The 24,780-nt window shown below is 38.1% G+C and overlaps 1 protein-coding gene across 3 annotated transcripts in view; it reads right to left on the bottom strand.

Moving 5' to 3' along the window:
- The window catches only part of LOC134211619 (ceramide transfer protein), a 63,582-nt gene that overhangs the window by 15,657 nt on the left and 23,145 nt on the right, over positions 1 to 24,780 (bottom strand). The window contains exons 1-2 of one of the 3 annotated variants that reach the window (XM_062688683.1): positions 11,845 to 12,029; positions 11,435 to 11,610 (exon numbers count right to left, since the gene is read on the bottom strand). The exons of 1 other annotated variant lie outside the window; for it this stretch is intronic. In XM_062688683.1, the coding sequence (XP_062544667.1) occupies positions 11,435 to 11,488 (54 nt within the window). In that variant the 5' untranslated portion in view covers positions 11,489 to 11,610; positions 11,845 to 12,029. Of the gene's footprint in view, positions 1 to 11,434; positions 11,611 to 11,844; positions 12,030 to 24,780 lie in introns of those variants that run through there. One more of the 3 variants, XM_062688684.1, reaches the window with a different exon arrangement.

Consider the following 24,780-nt stretch of genomic DNA (forward strand, 5'->3'; position numbering starts at 1 on the left):
ACATAACAACAATCTCACATCATTGACATGGTACAATAATTAACGCTCGGCAATTGTGAAATGTGGAATGGCACCACTTTCGACGGAGAAAGAAAACAAAAATATGTTGCACAATTATTGCGTGCAAATCAGAAGATAAATCACATCGATTGTCGCTTCAGTCTGGTGTGAACAACAAATCTTAGATAATAGCGATTCAGTTGCAAAATAGTATGAACAATAACCATCTAGGTTAGTCGCGGGTTCTATAATTGAAAAGACGCAGGACAAGAAGCTTTTGAATGGTGCTGTAAGCTCAATTGCTGCACATCACGCTGACAATGCATTACTATCGTAGATCTGTGTCATATTTAAATAAGCATCACAACTTCAACACGACATGAATACAAATCGTCAAACTTGATTAAATTACAGACGTCAACACATAATTAATCGAACCCATAAAGTATTAATAGCAAAACAGAGCCCGATTCGCAGTCTTTACGGCAAATCGCACGTAAATCAGGCGATTTTCATTGCCATGGCTATCTTTTTCCCATTAGCCAAATCAAGCGAGCAGCAATCCGCTGACCATAACCTTCAAAAAATAGCAATCCACGTGATGGTTTCAACGTCCGTCGAAGCATGTGCAGTAGCTGAAGCACAGTCATCCGAAACCCACAACGTCTATGACAAGCCCAAACGCACCCGGTCAGTTGAGAGTGGTTCCTTCCGATATAGACACCGTGACAGATGCGAATGACCTTTTATTTCCGCTTTTTGATATAAATGGCATTTTTCATTCAGAGTTTTGGTTTCGTCCGTCCTTGATAGTTTGGTAGCATAATTTAACGTTTTCAAACGGTCGTTGCCTGTATAAGTTTTGCTTTTCGCATTGTAAGAGCTTGGAGCATCCATGAATCAACTTTTATATTTTATTCAGTGTAGTCAAAACTCAATGTCAATTGAGTTCTTTCAACCGAATAAGAACTATGAAGTTTTCAATTAATTAGTAGTTCCAGTTAGAATCGATAAGGAGAAAAGCTTAGGGGTCGTACACATATTACGTAAGCATTTTTTTCTGGGTTTTTCGACTACGGGGGGAGGCCATGTGAGATTTTTTTTCATACAAATGTTTTTTAATTTATATGGTGCGTAAGGAAGCGACAGATCTCCCTGCCCCATAAGTGCTTACGTAATATGTGTAAGGATCCTTATGGTCTCGATATAGACGAATCCAAGTAAAAATAAGAAGAAGACACACGACGGTGTTAACTTTGACAGATCCTACAGCTCAGCATAGGGAGATCATTTTAAAATGCTTATAATAAATTCTAGACAAAATGTAATTAAAATCTGATTGATGTATGATACGGAAAAAGTTCCGAACTGTATGATAGATACGTTTTTGGAAAAAAATCAAAAAATTGAGATAAGCTTCCAGATATGTAATTCGGAACTTTTTCCGTACCGTACATCAATCAGATTTTAATTACAATTTGTCTAGAATTTATTATAAGCATTTTAAAATCATCTCCCTATGCTGAGCTGTAGGATCTGTCAAAGTTAACACCGTCGTGTGTCTTCTTCTTATTTTTACTTGGATTCGTCTATTTTCCGAGTGGGAAACATTCTAAATTCTCTGAACATTGTATACAGTGCTATTGTGCTCGCCACACAAGATACATATTCATTAGGGTGACTCAATAAACAATTTTTCAAATTTTTTGATGGGCCGCCCTCTTATTCGGTTCTATTTGATGCCCTGATGCTCTGAAAAAAAAATCAGTAAAATCGGTCAACGTTTGGGCGGTGCTAAACTCGTTGGAAGTTTATATGAAAAAAATTATGCAGAAACATCCAAAAACAGTGATTTGCAGTTGGAAGGCACAATTTACTATCAAGAACAATGATAGGGGAGGAGGTTCGGTTGTGGGCACCGTTCGGTTATGGGCACCCCTATGTATCTTTTGACAGATAAGAGATGCTGTCATTCTGACAACCGTCATTTGTTTGCTATAATAGCATGATGTTTTGTGCTCAATATCAAACCGGATGGGCATCTCTACTTTGAACTAGAAACAAATAAATTTTTCGTACAAGAAAAACAACACGAAAGTTTTTTTTGGCCTTTTTCAAAGTGTCATAAATTAAAGGATTTAATTCAAAAAGTGAGTTCTAATGCGTATTTACACAGTAAATTTAATTTATTTTGAGGCCCAATGTCGATTGCCATCAAAATTTTAGCGCGATTTTTTTTTCTTCTCGTTCTAAAAAGGCTGTGAAATTCGGTTGTGGGCACCTTCATTGGTTCGGTTATGGGCACCCTCATTTTATTGATAAATCATTCAATATCGTTTTACTTGCCCCTTAACTTATTTTTAATAACGTTTTAAGGCTGTTTTGCCTTTCTCGTATACTAAGTATACGGTAAAGGCTATATGATCGCTCCAAAAACAAACGTTTTATAGAAGGCCCGGAGACCCATAGTGTTATATACCAATCGACTCAGTTCGACGAATTGAGGTGATGTCTGTGTGTGTGTGTGTATGTGTGTGTGTGCGCAAAACTACTCAAAAAATGTCACTCATTTTTCGGGCACTTAACCTCAACCGATTTGCTCGCAACAAGTTGCATTCGACGCAGAATCCTGTCCCATTGTTTCGAACTATGGCATCGAAAGTTATGGCCAAAATACAAATTCATACGAAAAAATCGCGTAAAAAATGTCACTCATTTTTCGGACACTTATCCTCAACCGATTTGCTCGCAACAAGTTGCATTCGACGCAGAATCCTGTCCCATTGTTTCCTATTTGAAATTGGCCAGATCGAACTATGGGATCAGAAGTTATGGCCAAAATACAAATTCATACGAAAAAATCGCGTAAAAAATGTCACTCATTTTTCGGGCACTTATCCTCAACCGATTTGCTCGCAACAAGTTGCATTCGACGCAGAATCCTGTCCCATTGTTTCCTGTTTGAAATTGGCCAGATCGAACTATGGCCTCGAAAGTTATGGCCAAAATACAAATTCATACGAAAAAATCGCGTAAAAAATGTCACTCATTTTTCGGGCACATATACTTAACCGATTTGCTCACAACAAGTTGCATTCGACGTAGAATCCTGTCCCGTTGTTTCCTATTGAAAATTGGCCATATCGGACTATGGGATCGAAAATTATACCATTTTTTTATGGAAAAATCGCTAAAACAAAACTTGCTCATTTTTAGGCACTTTTCCTCAACCGATTTGCTCGCATTAAATTGCATTCGACGCAGAATATCTCATATTTTCTTATTGAAAATTGGCCAGATCGGACTAAGGGCTTAGAAGTTATGGTAAAATTACTATTTATTGTGAAAAAGAGTTCAAAAAAGTCTAGCTCACTTTTTTAGTACTTAGACTTCATCTATTTCCCAAGCAACACAAGTTCAACAAATCTGGTTGCAGTAACCATATTGTGACTGAATCCGGTCATATATAAGTTACTGTGATTGATGTGCAATATGTGTGCTTCTCAGGTCTCTCGCATCAGATTGCATTCGACACAGAATCTTGTCCCATTGTTTCCTATAGAAACTTGTCCGGATCGTACAATTGGGTCAAAAGTTATGGCGAAAATACTAATTTTAAAACTACAAAATAAAATGCTATTTTTTGCTCTTATGCTCATCCGATTTGTTTGCAACAAATGGCGTTTGGCGAGAATTTTTTTTATGCCTATAAACAAATATGAAAAATAAGACCAATCCACATATTGGTGTTATTTTAGATTTTTCCAAACCTTTTGAACGAACGAGAAAGGCACCATCACCGCTAGGTGGATTAATCTGGGTTTTTATAATTAGTTTGACATAATTGTTCGAAATAATGAGTTTATTTAATATTTTTGTTCTTTGGGCATGTCTAGTCATTATACACACACTTTTTGGAACAAAGCGTTGACCGATTTGCTTGCAACAAGTTGCATTCGACGAGGAATGCTTTTTCATTGTTTCCTATTGAAAATTGGTCAGATCGGACTATGGGATCAAAATTTATGGCCAAAATATTATTTTTTTGAAATGAACGAGAAAGGCACTATTGCCGCTAGGGTGATTAATCAGGATTTTTTTTGACTGTGATGCATACCAATAAAACGTAAATCAATGAAAAATTAAAACCCATTTACCTAAAATGCTATTTTAGACCTTTCTTATGTGATTTTTTTCAACATCCTCCTTAATGCACCGAGGGAGGCATCATCACTGCTAAGTGAATTGATTTGAGTTTTTTTAGCGTCTCCTGGCTTTTAGAATGAATAAACTATTCCTTGTCTTTAAATCTGGGTGATTTTTATTCATGCTTCTTTATTTTTAGCTAAGTTTTCAAGGGTGCCCACAACCGAACCACGAAATGAAAATGTCCAAAAATGTCAAATTTTCTTAATTGTCAATATTTTTTTTCTAAATCGATGAAATCATATCAATTTCTTTGCTAGTAAGGTTATAAGTTTAGCTTTCGATTGCTATGCAAATGTCGACATAAGATCAACCAGGGCCAAAGCTATGGACCAAACACGAAAGGGTGCCCACAACCGAACCTCCTCCCCTACTCATTCAGTTCTTGTAGAATTTATTACAGAATGTTATGCTGAAAACCGCGAGAAGATTAGAGTTTATTAAGCAAAGTTATTAGCATTTTACTGGAGTGTTGTATGGATGAATTTATTTCTTTTCGAAGGTGAAAGAAACGAAATTTGCTCAAACCCCACTTCAGAGAATTGCTAATAACTTAGCCGGGCAAACTCTAATCTTCTCGCGGTTTTCTGCATAACATTCTGTATTAAATTCTACAAGAACTGAATGAGTATCATTGTTCTTGATCGTAAATTGTGCCGTCCAACTGAAAATCACTGTTTTTGGATTTTTCTGCATACATTTTTTCATATAAATTTCCAACGAGCTTAGCACCGCCCAAACGTTGACCGATTTGGCTGAAATTTTGTTCAGAGTATCAAATAGAACCGAATAAGAGGGCGCCCCTTAAAAGGATTGAAGAAAGTTTTTCCAATACTAATTTGAGCCACCCTAATATTCATACATGCATGGAAAAATATTCAATTAACCCTTCCAATCACGTATATGTTATCCGGTACCATATCAATATGGGTATCAAACTTCAAGATTTTTCATGGAGATGCTTCAGGAAGCATATTCAGGATAATCAGTTGCCCTGACCACTCTGTAGTAGGTTCCAGGTGCCCCGGGGGAAGTGGCAAATTTGAAAAACGTCCAGAACCATATCAACATAGGTATCGAACTGCAAGATTCTTCGAGGTGATACTTCATTCATTCATTTATTTAGTCTACATCTATACAGATAACACTGAATCAACAATTTGACGCCACAATACACGGTTCGAGGCCGCATCTCTCCATCCTCGAATACGCCCCACGCTCGCCAAGTCGTTCTGCACCTGGTCTGCCCATCTCGCTCGCTGCGCTCCACGTCGTCTCGTACCTGCCGGATCGGAAGCGAACACCATCTTTGCAGGGTTGCTGTCCGGCATTCTTGCAACATGCCCTGCCCATCGTACCCTTCCGGCTTTAGCTACCTTCTGGATACTGGGTTCGCCGTAGAGCTGGGCGAGCTCATGGTTCATTCTTCGCCGCCACACACCGTCTTCTTGTACACCGCCAAAGATGGTCCTAAGCACCCGTCTCGAGGTGATACTTCTTAATGCATTTTAGAACCAACAGCTGTCATGACCACTCTGTAGTAGGTTCCAGGTGCCCCGAGAGGAATGGCCAATTTGAAAAACGTTCAGAACCCTATCAATGTGGGTATCAAACTTCAAGATTTTTCATGAAGATGCTTCAGGAAGCATATTCAGGACGATCAGTTGCCCTGACCACTCTGTACTCTGTACTCCAGGTACCTCGGTGGAACTGACCAATGTGAAAAACGTCCGGAGCCTAATCAATATGGGTATCAAACTTCAAGATTTTTTGAGGTGATTACTTCTAAATGCATTTTAAAACCAGCAATGTTTGTATGTTTGCATATATGTTTATATGTATGTTCCAGCATAACTTCTGAACCCATTGACCGATTTCAACCAAATTTGGTACACACATTCTTTATCTTAAGGAGACGACGATAGGGAGTTAGTGATGCTCTTTGGAAAAGGGGGAGGGTGTGGGGGTAGGGATTTTGCTTAGTTATCGATCAACTCAGTGTGCCTTCTGAACCTCTTGGCCGATTTCAACCAAATTCGGAACACACATTTTTTATCTTAAGGAGACAACGATAGGGGGGTTAGGGATGCCCTATGAAAAAGGGAAAGGGGTATTGCTAAGTTATCGATTAACTCAGTGTACTTTCTGAACCCCTTGGCTGATTTCAACCGAATTTGGAGCACACATTCTTTGTCTTAAGTAGCCGACGATAGGGGTGTTACGGATGCTCTTTGGAAAAGAGGGAGGGTATGGTGGGAGGGGTATTGTTTAGCAAACGATCAACTCAATGAAAGTCTTGAACCCCATGACCGATTTGAACCTAATTTGTATCAAATATTGTCTGTGCTAAGGAACCGATTTTAGTAGGGGGAGGCTATTGTTTAGTTATCGATCAATACAGTATAACTTCTGAACCCATTTATCGATGTCCACCAAATTTGGAACACATATTCTCTGTCTAAGGAAGACTATATCAGACTGGGTAGGAGTGTCATAGGTAGTTCATCCGAGGTTCTTAGACATTGTAGAATGCTCAGAAAACCGATTGCCCGAATTCCTCAAAAATAGCGAATTCTCGCCAATAGCATTTTCCCGGAAATAATATTTCCCCAAAAATGACTTTATCAAAAATGATATTTCCTGAAAATGATACTTCCCGATACGCATATATCAGAATATGGTTTTTCCCTGAAAATGACATATTACTGAATGAAGCAGGCCATTAGCATAACACAATTTTACCTAATGTCATTCGACATGAAAGGGCATTTGGGATCATTATGAACAGCATAAAAAACCTTTCTAAGAAAGCATGCATTTGTTTCATCGGATTCATAGTTCGCCCAGTGAGAAGCAATAATGAATGTGCTTTCTCTTGGATGGTGGATGTAATTTCTTCTTTAAAAATAGGCATTCGCCCGGAATAAGGCAATGCACTATGGGGAAAGTGGTGGCCAAAAATAGAAAAATGGACTTGCTTTGAATGACGTGTCTTATATGCCATTTGATAGCCAGATAGTTCAAACCTAGATTCCCAAAATTTCAGCCCTCTGTGATGAAAACTTATTGCGCCACAGACATCAGAATTAGGAAAATTGTGAAAATTGTAGAAAAAATACATTTCAAACAAATGCAATTTTCTCAGCGAATAATTGTCCAATTTTGGAAATTAATACACCGTTGGAAAGGCAATTGTCTAAACTTTAATAATGGTACATTATTGAGGTTGCATGGTTAATAAAAATTAGTAAAAAATGCGCAAATCTTGAAAAAATGTCTTTTTTTTGCCTAAGTTGGGCTATATCTAACAAGCAGGGTCGAGCTGTCTCAAGAGACAACCACCACAGTTTAGTTTGGGGTCTATACTATCTGCGGAACGAGAATCCAGCTGCGAATAGCTGCGGATGAGCGTCATTTTAGCACAAGTTCGAAGAAATGTATTTTTTGTTAATTACGATTATCGATTCTGCAAGCATAAACCAAAAAACCATATTAATCCACCCACAGTGAGATTTTGACCCTTCCTTGGTTATAAGGAAATATATCCAGACTCCAGTATTTAAAACGAAATAAAACTACTCAGCTTCCCACGGTGATTCACCGTGAAGCTGACAAAATAATTGCCTACCCAAAGGCGGATGTCATGGGTTGAGTGACAACACAACGAATTATAACGTACTGTACGTCATGCTGCCTATCCATAAGGCGCTCTTCAGATTGAATAACTATTGTGACATGGTTAGTAACTATCGTAACGCTGGTAGCATATATTGTACCCGTAATTTCCAGAGACCTCGATATTAATTAATCCGGAACTAACTAAATCAGTCATTGATCTGAACAAAACTCAATAGCGTTCAATAATAACATATATTTCGCCACATGGATGCATAATTTTGTAAAACCAATCTTGTTTAATACCTTAAAAATGAGCTAGATTTGTATGGAAGTAAATTTCAGAATTTGCACACATACGCACACATACAGGCATACAAGTGGTTTATTAGTGCCTCAAAACATGCTCATATTTGCTATCTAGCTTTCACTGAAGAAATTTTTCAAAACCCTTTAAATCTTTACGTTTTTGCTTTTCTGAGAAGATGTTTTGGTACATGCTTCTACATGTTCGTCAAATAAAATCATTTGTTCCTTTGAAACAAATAAGCAAATTAAGCATATTTTCATATCACACGATTTGTTATAATTATATTTTTGATATTGAAGTGAATTTGTATAGTATATTTTATTTCATAATTCAAGCGATTTATTGATAGATTAAAACATAACACGCCTGCGTAACGCATACAAAGTGAAATTATAGACACTTCCGAAGGAAGGGTCAAAAATCATACAAACTAAACACAGCTTGAAAGGTGGTACTGTTAAATGTGGAATTTAGTCTCAAAAATGTTACACACTTATTTATTATTTGTGTTAAAAATGGGTAAAAACAGATCAAAAATAATCATTCCATATAAAAACTTTATCTACCTAACTGACCAAAAACTTTGTTTATATATTATAAGGAAATTCTTTTTTCATATGCCATTTTACAATTTGTACATCAATTTCAAATCATGAATTTGTTTTCGGCCTTAACGCTAACAACATGTAAATATATTGTTCAGTAGTTATTTAATCGAAAAGAAATCTGAAAAAAATGATGATATGGAGCATTATATTACTTTTTGATCCAGAAGGATCTCAAATAGTTAAGAGTGCTTTCTTGAGTATTTATTACATATTTTCTACAGGATGGAAAATAAAAAGTGAAATATTACGAAGGATAAAGGCAAAATATCTTGATTGAAAAAAAAACTCGTTAATGACAAAATGTACGAAGCATTCAAAGTACGAGTTAATCAACCCAGGGCAGGCGGAGCAGGGACCAGCACAACAGGAAACGTGTGTTGAAAAGCATTTGCAATTCCTGAATTACTTTCCAAAGTTTTTTTACATCGAAGAAAAACTTATTGTTAGATTTCGTAATATTTGTATGATTGATTTAAAATTCCAGCAACAGTGCATAAAGTACTCGCTCACGCTGGAAGCATAATAATCGGTTCGCCGGCTCCTCTTGGCATGTTAGCTGAAGAAGCAGCAGAGTGCTAACATAAACTACTAAAAAATGTCGTACCTATCATGCTAGGAAAAGGTCACGAGTTGATAATCTACATAACGTATTTATTCAAGCTATGCACTTTTCTGATCCTTTGATAAGTTTAATAAATCTAGGTAGTAGAATACGAAAGTAATACAAATAACGAAAGTAGGTATAACTTGAATATCCAGATTTTGTAAAATTACTTTTAGTATTCGAAGATTTTTACAGCTCTGAAAATGTAAATGCCGAAGGCAATGCACTAGACGAATTAATGGACGATGTTGAACAACTGGATGATGATTTCGCTTTTGATGAAAATGTAGAAAATGAGTGGAATTGCTTGTGAATTTGATTTAGTTAATGAATACAATTAATATGACAATTTATCAATGGAAATTATATTTTCATCCATTTATTCAGTCTACATCTAAACAAATAACCCTGAATCAACAATTTTACGTCACGATACACGGTTAGAGGCCACATCTCTCCACCCACGGTTGCGCCCCACGCTCACCAAGTTTTATTTTGTAATATATCCATCCTTGCAGTATAAACAATAGAGACAAATCATCAATTAATTAGTTAAAGATGTTGTTATGTGTCCAGTAAAAATAATGGAAACATATTAAAGAATAATCCTTTCGACTAGTTTTGAATGATTTATAATGTAAGGAATAAAAATATTTCCAGATAGGAGGGGGGAGATCAGTGCGTGTAGGGGAGGGTTGAGGTTTGGTAGACAAACAATTCTTCACCAAAATACCTGATTGATAAAAGAATTTTATTATACAACATATTTTAAAAATGGAGGGGGGTCAGATCTTGGCTAGGAGGGAGGAGGCTTCCACCTCTCCTATTTAATCTTAGACACAGCAACCATATTCTAGTTTTAATTTGCATTTGAACTGTTCCTAAAATTAAAACCAAACGTTTAGGTTTATCGTTCAGGAATACGTAGCTTATTACTGGGTTAAATACTAGTTACACCTTCCAGATGCGATGAAAATACATAGATACGACTAATTTTATGCTGAACTTACTAGAATACTATCAGAAAATGCGGAAGAACCAAAAAAATATTTTTGGCCACCACTTTGTATGGAGCCGCCCCATTGTGCAATGGTGGGTGTGATCCCTTCTTTAAAAATATGCTTTTGCCCGGGATAAACCATCGGTGGATGTTTTTCCTTCTTTAGAAATAGACGTTGGTCCGGAATAAGGCGATTGTGGGTTTGATCCCTTCTTTAAATTCATTTTTTTCAACTTCATTAGAGTGATTTTTAAGTTGTTCTTTAAATTCAGTCAATGCTTACAAAAGCCTTCTTTTATTCAAATGATGAAGAATCGATAGGTAAACACAAGTACTCTGTTGACCAATTGGCTTTATCATTTTCCGATTATGAAAAACCTGCGAACTAAACTGGCGATTCCGAGCAAGACCGGGTACATAAAGCTAGTTAAGAATAAAACTAATAGATCAAATTCCAGATAATAAAATCGAGTAAATCTACGGAATATGTCATTTAACTTTCGGTAATTTCAGATGGTATAAATACAAATACGCAACGAATGGTGCGATGACAATAATTTGAGATATTCTACTGCCGCTGCAGGAAACATAACTTCAGTTGAAAACCTTGGACCCTCGTTAATTAAACTGCTTTCCATCGTTCATATTAAAAATGATTTCAACGTCATTCAGCACGTGAGATGATGGGAATAAAAATTAGGCATCTTGAAATGGTTAATGTGGGGCATTTTGCCCAGACACTTGTTGAAATCCATTTTTATCGACTTTTCAAAAAAGCTTTATTACGTGTTCTCTATAATATGTTTATATGACTACTCACAGGCAATGCATTTGCGACATTTAGGGCTTCCAAATAACACAATGTTTGCATAAATTGCCTGTTTGTTTGTTTGTTTGAGTCATTCATACAAATTTTATCGTAAACAGTTTTTGCCAGTTACATTTATTGCCTTAAATCTATTTTTTTTTCTAAATGTTATTCACATGACATTGAAAAACAATTACAAATAGCTATTTCTAAGCCAGTAGAAATATATTCACAAAGATTGGGTAGGTTTTTACAACAGCAATAGAGCTTGGATATTACGTACAATTTCCTTGTGTAGAAATCCTTTGAACAATCTGGCTGCTGAGAGTGATGGCATTGTTGAGGTTTTGTATTGTTAACTTTGGCACAAATATCTTTCAGCACTGATTTACTCTGTACATATAAATTTTTATCACTACTGCTTGAACAAATCTTCGATCACTTGGAAACGATGCCTCCCTTTTAAAGATAAACAATTATTTCGCTAGTTTGTAAGCCATTTAGAAGTTTGTTCAGATTTATTTGCACTTCACTAATATCACAGACCCAGGAATATAAATGTAATCTACTAAGTAGGATCAAGTGAAGCTCTTCTTATGCCGTGAACAGGATAATTGATTCAGCAAGTCAACTTCATTTCTTTTGTTGGTAAATTATGAAATTCTTCTCAGATGACACTCCAGCATCAATCACCCAAATAGTAAATAGGCGTATCACAGGCGCAACGCAATGATAACCTCGAAGACATCGAAAGTTGCAGCGACGACAACGACTACCTCGACGCAGTGTGTACCGACCGAGTGAAGGAAATTAACCGACTGACTTTCTGTCGGCGGGCTCGCGACAGTTGGTCAGCAATGTGGCGATGATCGTGTTTGGAAGTGGCGGCGAAGTCAAAACCACGCCACCGGAGAGCTAAACTATACAATGACAATAAAACGCATAGCTTCGGACACTGCCTGGACTATACAGAAAATAAATGTATAAGTCATTTGTAATGGGTGTAGATCTCTAAATGTGTGGAAATTATTGGTGAGTTGATGTTGCATGAACAAGAAGATGCAACATAATATTAGAAAAATCACACAGAAAAACATTCAATGAAATTTTAAAGCAATTTAATTAAAAACAATTAACAGTACGGAACTATGTATAAAATGTGCTATCACAAACCAAAAATCGAAATGATGTGTTTACTATATTGTTATTATATTATATTTATTATATGTTTTCCTGTCCATTTTTTTTTTGAAAATCTTTTTTCAGCTTGTTCTTCTTCATGCAACATCAAATCACATCAATGAGGCTAGGACCTCAAACTATACCATATAAAAGTCTATGAGTGTGAGAATCTTTAAATAGACAAACCATTCCATCTCGTATTATCATGGCCACATCGAAACGTTCACCTTGTATGTATATCGCGCGCAAAAATTAATGGTAATATCTCGAATAGGCACTGGATGATTTTCATACCGTTCCTGGCGTAGAGGTATGCTCGATAATCAACTACATTTTGCCAGTTTAACTTTAGACATATCACATCTTTATCAATAAATTTGACGCGAGAGCCCTTAAATTTAACCCTTGAAAAGCAAAGAAAATAAAAAAAAACCTGTTACGTACAAATTTAAATCTGTTCATCCTTTATCTAAGGCAAACAATCGACGAATCAAGCTCAAAGTACTGGATAGAGTATAGATGTTTCAGCATCAAACAAAGTTTCGGACGTCAAACAACAGCAAGTGCAGGAAAAAGTTCATTCCATCTTGGTATGTACATATTGGCTCAACTGTTCATTCTGTGTTAGAGAATGCATTCAATGTACGTCAGAAGATTATAAAATGTTTTTGAGTATTATATGTCGTGATTAGCACCCTGTTGGAATAGTTCTACATGTTTTATCAGAAACAAAATGTTATACAGAAAATTATAACATTTTGTTTCTGATAAATAATTTTCTGTCTGGCTATATTTATATTTTTTAATCTAGTCGCATTGCGATGCTGGTGCTTTTTATGGAAACCAGAAGAAATAAACATTTTATTGAAAAATCATTATGTTTTACGAAATTAAATTGAAACAATAATTGAATGAACGAAGGATCAGTACTGAAATTTCTCAATTTCAATTAGAAATGTACCGCGATGTTTACATATCTGCCCCTCACATTATTTATAAAAACGCGAAGGTGCATGCCCTGTGCACTATGTGCTTTATTATTGTGTTTATTACCACTAACTCGGTGTATCGAGGAATTTGATTTTTTATCGACTTGTCATTGTTTTTTGCATGTAGGGCAAAACACACATTATGGAGGGGCTTAGCATCGCTTCCATACCAAATTTATTTTTAAAAGAATCTTTAAAAATGAACTGTTTATATTTCTCACATTGCGGCTGCCGAATAGGATGCTCATTCAACTCAAGTTTCGCAAACATTACGTCAATTTTGCCTAACTGACGTTGTTTTGTTTTTATCACAGTAAAAACAAACTACCGCAATAATAGGACGCAGCTGCCTATCGTTGCGATATTTTTTGTAGGTCAGCCCTATTGTTGCGGTATTGTCTGTATTTCTTATGGAACGTACACACGGTCAAGCAGTTTGACTAACATTGACTCCACCTCTCGTTTATTCAAACATCCATCAAGTTTTACCAACAGTGGCACGAACAATCAATTTATTTGACCAACAATATCACACACGAACGACCGAAACGCCAACTTGAGCACCAACCATCGAAAAATATATGGGGGTTTGTGCAACTTCACTACAAATGCTCAAACATGTTCAGCGAACCTTGACTCCACCCCCGACAACTCAAACCAAAATCAAACCGTTTTAATTTTTTCCACCCAAGCCGCCAACTGTCAAATGGTTATTCGAAAAACTTCACAGACGTTCAAACAAAGCAGTAACCGAAGCGTGGGGGCGGAGTCAATGTTCGTCAAACTGCTTGACTGGTGTGTACGTAGCATAAAATATAATGCTACTGAGAGGTCGATCGAATTCGGAACAAAATTAGCTTTTTAGAATTGACAGCCCTACTAGATCTGATGGAAGAGGGCAGATAGCTAATAGATGGAAACGGGAGAGAAAATGGTTATTTGGAGGCGAATGGAGTTTTGGATAGATGATGTGGGAGTATCGTGTGGACAATCAGTGGAAGCAGTCGAAAGCAATTGATAACGACGGGACAGCAAGTGGTGAAGCGGAAGATCCATAGCCAGGACGTAGCCGTGATCTCAGTGCGATCAATTACCGCGAGAAAGTGCAAGAAAATCTTTATGTGTTTTTCGGCAGCCGCGCTGTTGTCTAACGCGCCATACTAAAAGGTGCTATGGGCATGCTATGTCATGGCGCCCAGGTTGGTCAAAGTTCCACCGCTATATCAACCTTGCTATTATCGAGGATCCACAAGAGCAGAATTCTCCGCCGACGACACAAATCTCTGCAAAATCTTCGTTGGTTCCGAACGAATGAACCAACACAACGTCATAGTAATCGAACCCCGATTCCAGACATCCAAAAAAGGGCACCAACACCACCGAACAGCGCTGCAACGAAACCGCCCCCCCCCCTCTCTTTGTTACTAAGAACCTGAATAAACTGTTCAAACCAATCTCTTTTATCTCACTTAATCTATAAAAAAACGAGCAATGGGTAATGTTTTCAACATAACCGCGAGTAGACGTAGGACTTGTATAAACGTAACGTATTTACATTTAACTTCTAACTCTTGGATCTATGGAGTTTGATTAAATGAATCGATATTGGAAACGTCAACTTCCATGCTGTATAGAATTATTAGCTATTTGTTTATTCAAAACTTCTGGAAATAAGACTAATAATTAAATACATAATTATAATTGCTTTGTTTCTAACTATTTAGCCCTTGTTCACTCCAGCAAATGTAGGGCATTTATAGATCTCTTATTGATGATAGTATTTGAAGTTTAAAATTTTCATACTTGGGCAAAATGTGCTATTTCAGGGGAACTGTCCCGTTTTCCAAACAAAGAAATACAGCACCAATTTCGTTGTTTCTTTTTGCTAACATGCGTGCTTACTGCTGAAAAAATCACAAAAATAAAAAACAAGTCCAGGAGTAGTATCTCTACTAAAATAGAGGAGATACTGATAATACGCCCACGACATAGTAGTTTGTGCAACAAGTTGCAAAAAGATGATTTTTTCAGCACGAGTTGTACGTTTATCCAACGAGGCTTGCCGAGTTGGATAAATACTACGCGTGCTGAAAAAATCGAGTTTTGCAACGAGTTTCACACGCTATTTTTTGCAATGACGGAAAATGGACTTTTATTTGATAAATCTGTTCCAAAATTATAGTCTAATTTTCTCCACATGATCATTCTTGCCAATAAATTATGTTAAGAATCAGATTCCATGTTACCGTGCCACATTGCAAAGTTCAATGAGCCGTGAAGCGATAGATGTACTTGCCTTTGGAAATTTTGGATGTCATGAACGCCAAACTATTTCATTTATTACGGGGCGCATAGAATACAATATTTGAGCACTTACCCAAGCTAATTTAGCAAAATGTAGTCACGTAACGACTGTTTTGATGTTGGTTTTTCATTATAGCACCCAATTGAGTGTTATAATGAACATTATGCAACCAATTTGAGTTGCATAATGTTCATTAAAGCATCCATTTCGTTGGTATGAAAAAGTAGGCCGTTTTATCACTCAAAGACGAACTGTAAACCAGATATTATGATCAGGAATTGCAAAAAATTATTTAATGTTTTGATTCCAAACTCCGAGTCTACGTCAAGTTTAAAAATTCTTCTGGAAATATTTTTTTGCGGACTGTTTTAAAACATTTACATGTAATACTGCGAAGTTTTCTAATCTGGATATTAACACTATTGCTGACTGTGCATCTTTAATTTCTAATGCCTTCTGCGAATAAAAGTAAGTAATTATTTTAATCAAATTTCTATTTTCATCAGTGTAGTTGATTTTTTTTTTGCTGGGGAATCAGAACTGTTATAGTATAACCATGTTTTAATGTACATGTCGTTTAGTACCAAGCACAACTTAACATATGGTCAGTCAAATGACATGACTCGTACCCATCCCGGGATCATGTGGATTATGAAACCAATGACTTTTCGTGGATGAGCAGACCAAATCTCTCTAAGTTTGTTCTTCTTCATCCACCACCGCTGCCCTCACTGCCTCCGCCCGCCATCATCGGCCTCTAGCCGTGAACTGCGAGCGATGCGATGGACGATTGCATCCATTGCAACCAACACCACTGCATCCGATCATCATCAAGCACAGAATGACAAAAAAAAATGCGCCCACTTCTTTCATGCATATTCGCAGACCCACCGGCAGTTCTACCGCAGGTGACTGCATGCTATCGCTGTGTAGGTAAACAGCGAACGAAACGAAAAATGCGCGAGCAAAAAGCACGTCAGTACGCGCTGCTGTCACAAATTGTAATGACTCGCACACGGCAGGCACTGCTTCTTTTATACACAAAGAAAATCTTCCGTAGACCCGAAGGCCCGTGAGATAGCGCATTCTGATGTCCGTGTTAGGAATGCACGGGATTGGTTACATATGAAATTTTTGCTAGCTTTGACAAGAATTGAGATTTGCAATAGCTTATCGTTAATAATCTTAAGTTTCAATGAAATGGGCAAATTGCTGGAGAGTGTACGAGTCGATTGATATATAAATCTTAAAAATCCATCGAAGTATAAAGGCGCTAGTAACGTTCAAAATCTTCCCTTCCAGCGTAACGCTCTCGATTTCCAAAAATCTAAATGACACCCAGTATAGTAAAGAAAGACGTAAGTCCTACGTCAAAATAGAAAGAGCATATGAACGTGGCCTTGTTCGAATATGTGGTAGTTCATCGTTTTCTATAATCGGTAAGTGGTAGAGTTCTCCCGAGGCCAGTTGCCGACCCTGAGAGATAGGAGTAGAGGTGAGCTAGCTAAGGTACCTAGACGTACGGACGTCACTGAAGTGAACCTTTCAAACGGACTATTTTAACATTACCGCAACATTGAGACATACCACAGCGGTTGGACGTTTTACCCTATCTAAAAACGTAATTTTGAAATTTCTCAAACACGGACGAAACTCTCCTTAGAGTGAGTCCATATAATCTCCTCCAAAGGAATTTTACAGTTTTGTTTCAGCTAGCTAGCGAACCAACGACCCAACAGCTTTGACCTAATTAAAGCAAGGTCCTCGTACAGTCGGAAGGCACTCAGAGAGTCGATTCTCATACTCAATACTCAAGTGCGATATAACAGGTTATGCTGCTCACAACATCTCATCATCGGAGATCCTCTGATCCTAGCGCAACAACAGATAGGAGGTAGACCGACTGTCCTCACGTCACACTCCAATATGGAGTTGAACGGGACTCGAAACAACAAACGCTACGTGGTATTGTGTCTATTAGGCATTGTAAATGAATCCCAACTCTTTCCGGTTCACTATTATATACAAAAGAAGGTTGATACGAGTTGAGTTTTCTTCAAAGTGCAAAACTTAATCGCTTGGTGACGACTAAAAGTTGCCTTTGGTAACAGAATCGCAATCGCGCGTTGGAGTGAGATGATGCAATAAGTTTGTTCGAATGGTAGAATCAGTAGCAGTAAAATAAAATTTCCTCACGAGAATCTGATCCGATCCTAAAAGGTCGTATTATTAGAAATATATCGGTTCTTTGCTGTACCATTATTTTACACAAGGAAAACTAGATTCGAGAATTTTCTTCAAAGTGCCAAATTAATCATTTGGCGGCGATAGAAAGTTGCCATTCGGTATCAGAATCATAAGCGCGTGTCGAAGGGTGATGATGCAATAAATTTGAATGGATTGAGCACTAACAGCAACCAATCTACCAGGCCAAACGCGCCGGTGCCACCGAAACAGTAAATTTTTCCAATCAACCCTTTCTGTCCAGAAGATGCTGGTCCTGATAAGAACCAATTTTCTTTCCCCAATGCGCCTGCAACCAGACGCTTGTTGGAATATTTGCGTGCTGTTACTGTCCGACGGCTACTCGATGACTTTTCGCTAAGACGCCACAATTTGGAATAAATTTTCAGCATCGCCACGCATATCAGCATCGCTACGCATAAAATGCTGGTTCGTTGAGGTTGAATGATCTGTAGCAACACGCTCCGCTCCGCATGAAACCTTGTTCGAACTGAGGATTAGATCCAAACCCGCAAGTTGCTTGATTTTGATGTCTGTGCTCGCGATGCATAAACTAAACTTTTTATCAATCATCGATAATAAATAGTAAAAAATCAGTATTTTCAGATGAATAGAAAAAAGCGTTGACTCATCCTTGATATAATGGTCTAAACAAAATTGAAATCCATCAGAAACGGCTGAGATATTGAAGTTCAAAGTCTATCATGTTTCACTTTCGTCACTGTTCACAGACGAAATGACCGAATCTATGATCCTTCAGATTGAGGAAAGTAAATCCCGGACAATCCGGAAATTCTCCATTTCCCGAAATTTCTTCGTGCACATTCGTTGCTGCGTAATTTCGAAGGATAAATCGGTGCTTTCCTTTCGTGCGGTAAGAAGCGCGGCTACAAAGCAAGACCATGCTGAAGGAAGCTGGGGTCGATTCCCGGTCCGGCAATTATCAGGTTGGACATTTTTTCGTCTTCCCAAGGCATACAAATATCATCGTGTTAGCCTCATGATATACGAAACGGTAACATGACTTAGAAACCACGCAGTTAACAAATGTGCAAGTGCTTAATGTGTACCTGGGACGGGACTTGCAAAGAGGAAAAAATGTAACTTCATCTGCAACCAGCAAGCGCTGTCACGAATTGTCAGATGCAACCAGCACCTTTTTGTGTGAAAGTATTGGTATCCCTCAAAAAGTATTCCGAATGATTTTGTTTTACGAGTACTTTTTCACTTTGAAAAGTATTCTAGAATAGCCGGACAGCTTAATATTGCACAGTTATGAATACGTGTTTTATTCCCGATAGGAAAATCTCTTTAAAATAAGATTATAAATCCGTAAATTTCAAACACTTTTATTGCGCTTAGAAAATTCTACCCGGGATTTAGGTGAAACACTCAAGGAAACAGTTGAGAATGGATGATCAACTGTGATGAAAAGAAGAACAAGTATCATAACATGGAAAAAGAAGCCGTCTTTGCAGGTCTCGTCTCACATGTGTACTAAGCTGTAAGGCGGGATTGTACGACAATTCCCCAAAAACCAAATCCCCGAATGCAATTTCCCCGAATGGGGAATACAATGGATACACTGCGACAAGGAGCGTGGAAATTCGAAAAACTTTTCCGTGGAAATTCGAAGAAACCTCCCGAGAAATTCCGGAAGAATATCCCGTGGAAGTTCGGAGAAATTTCGAGTCTAAATTTAAAGGAATTTCCCGTGGCAACTCGTAGGATTTTTTTCGTAGAAGTTGAAAGGAGTTTTCCGTCAAAAATCGAAAGAATTTCCCGAAGCAATTCATAGGAGTGTCCAGTGGAAATTCAGAAGCATTTCGGAAACATTTTTTCGCTCTATAGTTTTTTTTCCACTGGGGTGAAACTGGGGTGAAAACGAAACAGCTAGGTATTGTACATGCAAAGCGGCCTTTCACAAATTACGTAACGCTGTAGAGGGAGGGAGGGGGTCAAGCCAAGTGTTACGATCCATACAAAAAAATTAAACGTTTCATACAAAAAGTGTTACGAGGGGGAGGGTGAGGGTCCAAAATCACCAAATTTAGCGTTACGTAATTTTAGAAAGAACCCAAAGTCGAACGGATCATTTACTTCATTTATGATATTCTCGTTTTAGAATTAATTAAAAATACCAAAATTGGGGCCCATTACCTTCTTCGATCGCACTAGACACGTTACACCCCGGGGATAAAATTTGTTTATTAAAATTTTTGCATTTCTCATACAACAACAACAATAGGAGGCCCGGAGACCCATAGTATTATATCGATGGGTAATCCTATCCAATTGTTTGCTATTGAAATTTGGCCAGATCAAACTATAGAATATGGAGTTATGGCCAAAACACTATTTTTTATGCGCAAAACACGCTAAAAAAATACTCATTCATATTTTTCAGTTTTTTTTGCACGAGAAAGGCACCAACACCGCTAGGTGGATTAATCAGGGTTTTTCATTGTTGTAACTTTCTTGTTTTTTGACGAAAGAACTCACGCATTCGGGAGTCTCTTCGTAATAATGTAAAGACTGTAAAATTCACTAATGGGTGGCATTGTATGACTACCGCCCCACCTAGAGATAAAAGAGTTGATGGAATTCATTTTCCTTAATTTTAACATCATGCTTGTTGATCACTCACTTAGACTTACGGATTTAGCTGACATTTTTACAGTACCTTCTGTGAGCTAGAGACTTGTTTTTTTGTATCGGCCTCAACAAAAATATTATGAATTTTTCATGTAAGTGTAGTCCACATTAAGATAAATGAATCTTTTTTTTTTGAGAAACTGCTTATATCCATTTTACACACTTCCGAGGAAACAACAAAAAACTGTTTTTGAACAGATTGGCACCGAATCTCTCAATTTCTTCGATACAGATCAATAATTTTGAGCAACACTCAACACTCTGGGGCACTTCCAGTTCGAAAACTGCAAACAGTACTTCATAACTGCTCTTCAAAGTGCGTTTAAACAATAAACGAAAAAAAATCATACATTTAATCATTCTAGAGATTAATTTATAAACAAAACTGCTAACTATTTGCCATAATCCACCATCTACGCAGATAAGCGGTGGCCAATGTAGCTCACAACTGGCGCTAATCAGTTATGCCAAACGATCTAACGTGATTGGACTTTTATGTTGACAAAATTTAATATTTCTTAGTTCGCATTTCTGCCATGCATGCTAAGAGTAGCCAGCATTTCAAGGAAACCCCGCTTCATTGATTCACTCTTTCGTACGTCTTGAGTTCGGAGGTTTCTTTCAACACAACAAGCCCCGCAGCACAAAATATGTGAATTGATATGTCGCTAGGGGAGAGCGATCCTAAACGCATCAACGAAGCAGATTGATCTTTTACAATTTTCGACGGGCTCCCACAGATTGTTCAATCAGATGATGAATGCGGCCTGCTGTTTGTTTCTCTCCACAAGTGCACTTTGCGCTATCATCCCCTACCTCCGTGGAGTTGTCACGTAGAAATGAAGAAATGTCGAACCAAAATAAAGCTACGAAAGACAAACAACTGAGCACCACCGCCAATTACAATACCAACGAAAGCCAGTCTCAATCTTGGATGTCCGAAAGCTTTTATCACGCTAAATGCTTACATCGCGCGCCCGCCGAATGCTCCAGAAAACAGGTCAACGGTCGACCCTATACACGTGAAATTTAGCTTAATATTTAAGAAAGGCCTAACAAGCATTACTGTGATTTTCTCTGCACGGATGAATTCGACAGGTTTTAATCTCAGCATTTGTAGTTGTAAGAAATTCCAAATGCAACCGAGACGACGATGACTTTGATGAGAAAAATCAAAAACCCTTTTCAAATGTTAGTCCAGAAAGCTCGTCTCAATAAAAAAAACGTTACATAACGAAAATTGTTGCCACTACAATCGGCGGCGTCATTGGCATCTGCTCTGAGCACCACAACACACCTTCAAGATTGGCAGACCTCAGACTGCATGTGGGAGATGAAGAAAACAAAAACCAGAAATTCGTTCAAGGTTGACCGAAAGAGTAATGCATTTGGACACTGCAGGTGATTGTACGGTGGTTGGCTGCTCAATTGATTACTTCGCGATGATTTGAAGGACATAGGAATTAAAACGCATACGCACGACTTTGAGTGTACCGTGGAAAAAGTTTGTGCTAAAACGGTAATATTTTTTCGGGCGCATAGCACGTAGAATGATTTGAGTAGTTATCTTGAACTTTTTTGAATAATTTGCAAAATATTCAAAGAGTTGAATCAGCCTACCGTGTAGCGGACGATTATTTTAATCAAGTTAAAAATTTACTAACTTTTACTAGTAGGGTTCGAAGACGGTACCTCCAAACGGTGTACATAGCACAAAGATGTGCGACTACAAATCTAGACGCTGCTAAAGGTGACCGGGCTCGATTCCTTGTCCTTTCTAGGAAATTTTCGGATTGGAACCTTTCTCGACTTCCTTGGGAATTAAAGTATCATCGTATTAGCCCCATGATATAAAAATGAAAAAATAGTAAATTGGCTTTGCAACTTGGCAATTAAAAACTATGAAAACTAAGCAGCGGGTGACAGTGGGGAACCTATTGCCAACAAAGAAGAATATAAGCGTATTCGATTCCAGTTCGGATTACTGATGTAGTATGTGGATGCAGTGGCAAAAGATGATTTGGCTGGTTTACTTACTGGGGCCCTCCTTAGCCGTGCGGTAAGACGCGCGGCTACAAAGCAAGACCATGCTGAGGGTGGCTGGGTTCGATTCCCGGTGCCGGTCTAGGCAATTTTGGATTGGAAATTGTCTCGACTTCCCTGGGCATAAAAGTATCATCGTGCTAGCCTCATGATATACGAATGCTAAAATGGTAACCTGGCTTAGAATCCTCGCAGTTAATAACTGTGGAAGTGCTTAATGAACACTAAGGTGCGAGGCGGCTCTGTCCCAGTGTGGGTATGTAATGCCAATAAGAAGAAGAAGACTTACTATCAAAAAAATCGAAATATTTGTACAGTTTGAAGGGTCCATGTGTGGAAGAAGTCGTTTTCCTGGCGTCCGATCGTTGTCAGCCGTCACTCGTGAGGATATATCCTGACAAATCCTTGACAAATTCCGGGAGTACAACTTGCAGACACATCATCTGTTTATTGATTTCAAGGCAGCGCACGATTCAGTAAAACGAAATGAATTATGGCAAATTATGCTAGAACATGGTTTTCCGGCGAAACTGATACGACTGATTCGTGTTACGTTGGACGGATCGAAATCAAGTGTAAGGGTTGCGGATGAAATTTCGACATCATTTGTAACCTTAGATGGATTGAAGCAGGGTGATGCACTCTCAAATGAACTGTTCAATATAGCGCTCGAGGGAGCGATTAGGAGAGCTGGTGTGCAAAGAAGCGGTACCATTATCACAAGATCGCATATGCTCCTGGGCTTAGCGGACGATATCGATATTATCGGGATTGATCATCGTGCCGTGAAAGTGACTTTTGTGCTTTTTAAGAGGGAGTCAGCTTGGATTAGACTCACGATCAATACCAGCATAAATAAGTACATGATCGCTGGCAATCTACGTGGGTTCATTAGTGGTGGTGGTAGTGAAGTGGATGATCAAAAAATTGGTCAGATAGTCAAAAAATTGAAGATGTAGAAGAATGTTTGTACCTTGGAACTTTAGTGACATGCGATAAGGATGTTACCCGCGAGGTGGCGTATTGCAGCTGCGAATAGGGTTTATTACGAACTTCGTAATCAGCTGAAGTCGCGTAGTCTGCAAAACAAAGACGAAATTTGCGCTATATACTACTCTAATTCTTCCGGTGGCTTTATACGGCCATGAAACATGGACGTTAGAGAAGGCTGATCGGAGAGTTTTCGGAATATTCGAGCGTAAGATGCTGCGGATGTAAGAAGGGCTCCATATTGTTAAGCTTCTACAACAAGGCATACTACGATGGGCTGGACACGTTGTTCATATGTCGGAAGAGTGCCAAACGAAGATAACATTCGGTAGAGAATCCGGAAGGAGTCGCCGGCTTCGTGGAAGGCCGCGTATACGGCAGCTTTTTGCAGTAGAAGAGGACTCGTGGGCGCTGAACGTCAAGGGCGACTGGAGGCGATTGGCCCAGGATCGAGTTCAGTGGAGGAGGATACTCCATTCGGCGTAGGTTCATCGAGGAGCTGTAGCCCATCAAGTATCAAGTTAGTTCATCCTAGGTGTGAGGGGAGACCAAGAAAACATTTTTGAAGAACTCAGCAACAGGTTAGCAGCTTGTTCTGTGGAATCAACACTAGTTCCTTTGTACGATGTATTGTATTGTAAGACAACGCTTTGTTTTTGTGGGAAATAATAATGACAAAGATACGAAAAACTTTGTCAGCAACAAAAAAGGAAGACAATTTCGTAGCTAACATTTCGGCCCGTTATTTTGCATTATCTCTACAGCAAATAAAGGTTTTATGCTATAGTAGTCTTTGTTTTTATGGAAATACTCTAGTATTTAATATTGATCACGAAAGTAGTATGCCCGGAAATATCAGTGCGCTGTTATGACATCCTGCTATTTCACATGCAAGAATAATTTTCTTTCATTTTGCCACTGAAAGTAATTATTTAGTGTTTTTTTGCCACTGAAGGCTTCTTAAATACCTGTAAATAAACTTTCTTTTTTCATCAATTCATAAGCATTTTATCTCACACAACCGGGTGCAATTTTTTGGCCTATCAAAATCAATACTTTCATATTAGTAGTTGCATTTTTTTCTTTCATTTGATAGCTAAGTTAGCTAAGGGACAGTAGCCGTATAGCATTGCCACCTCGTAATTTTGGAACGGCGTATTTCGGTTTTCAGTTGTTGGATGTAACTGTAAATGTATCAGCATGTAGATTGCGAGTAAGCAC

The sequence above is a fragment of the Armigeres subalbatus genome, chromosome 2, assembly GCF_024139115.2.
Source record: "Armigeres subalbatus isolate Guangzhou_Male chromosome 2, GZ_Asu_2, whole genome shotgun sequence".
Taxonomy (NCBI): Eukaryota; Metazoa; Arthropoda; class Insecta; order Diptera; family Culicidae; genus Armigeres; species Armigeres subalbatus.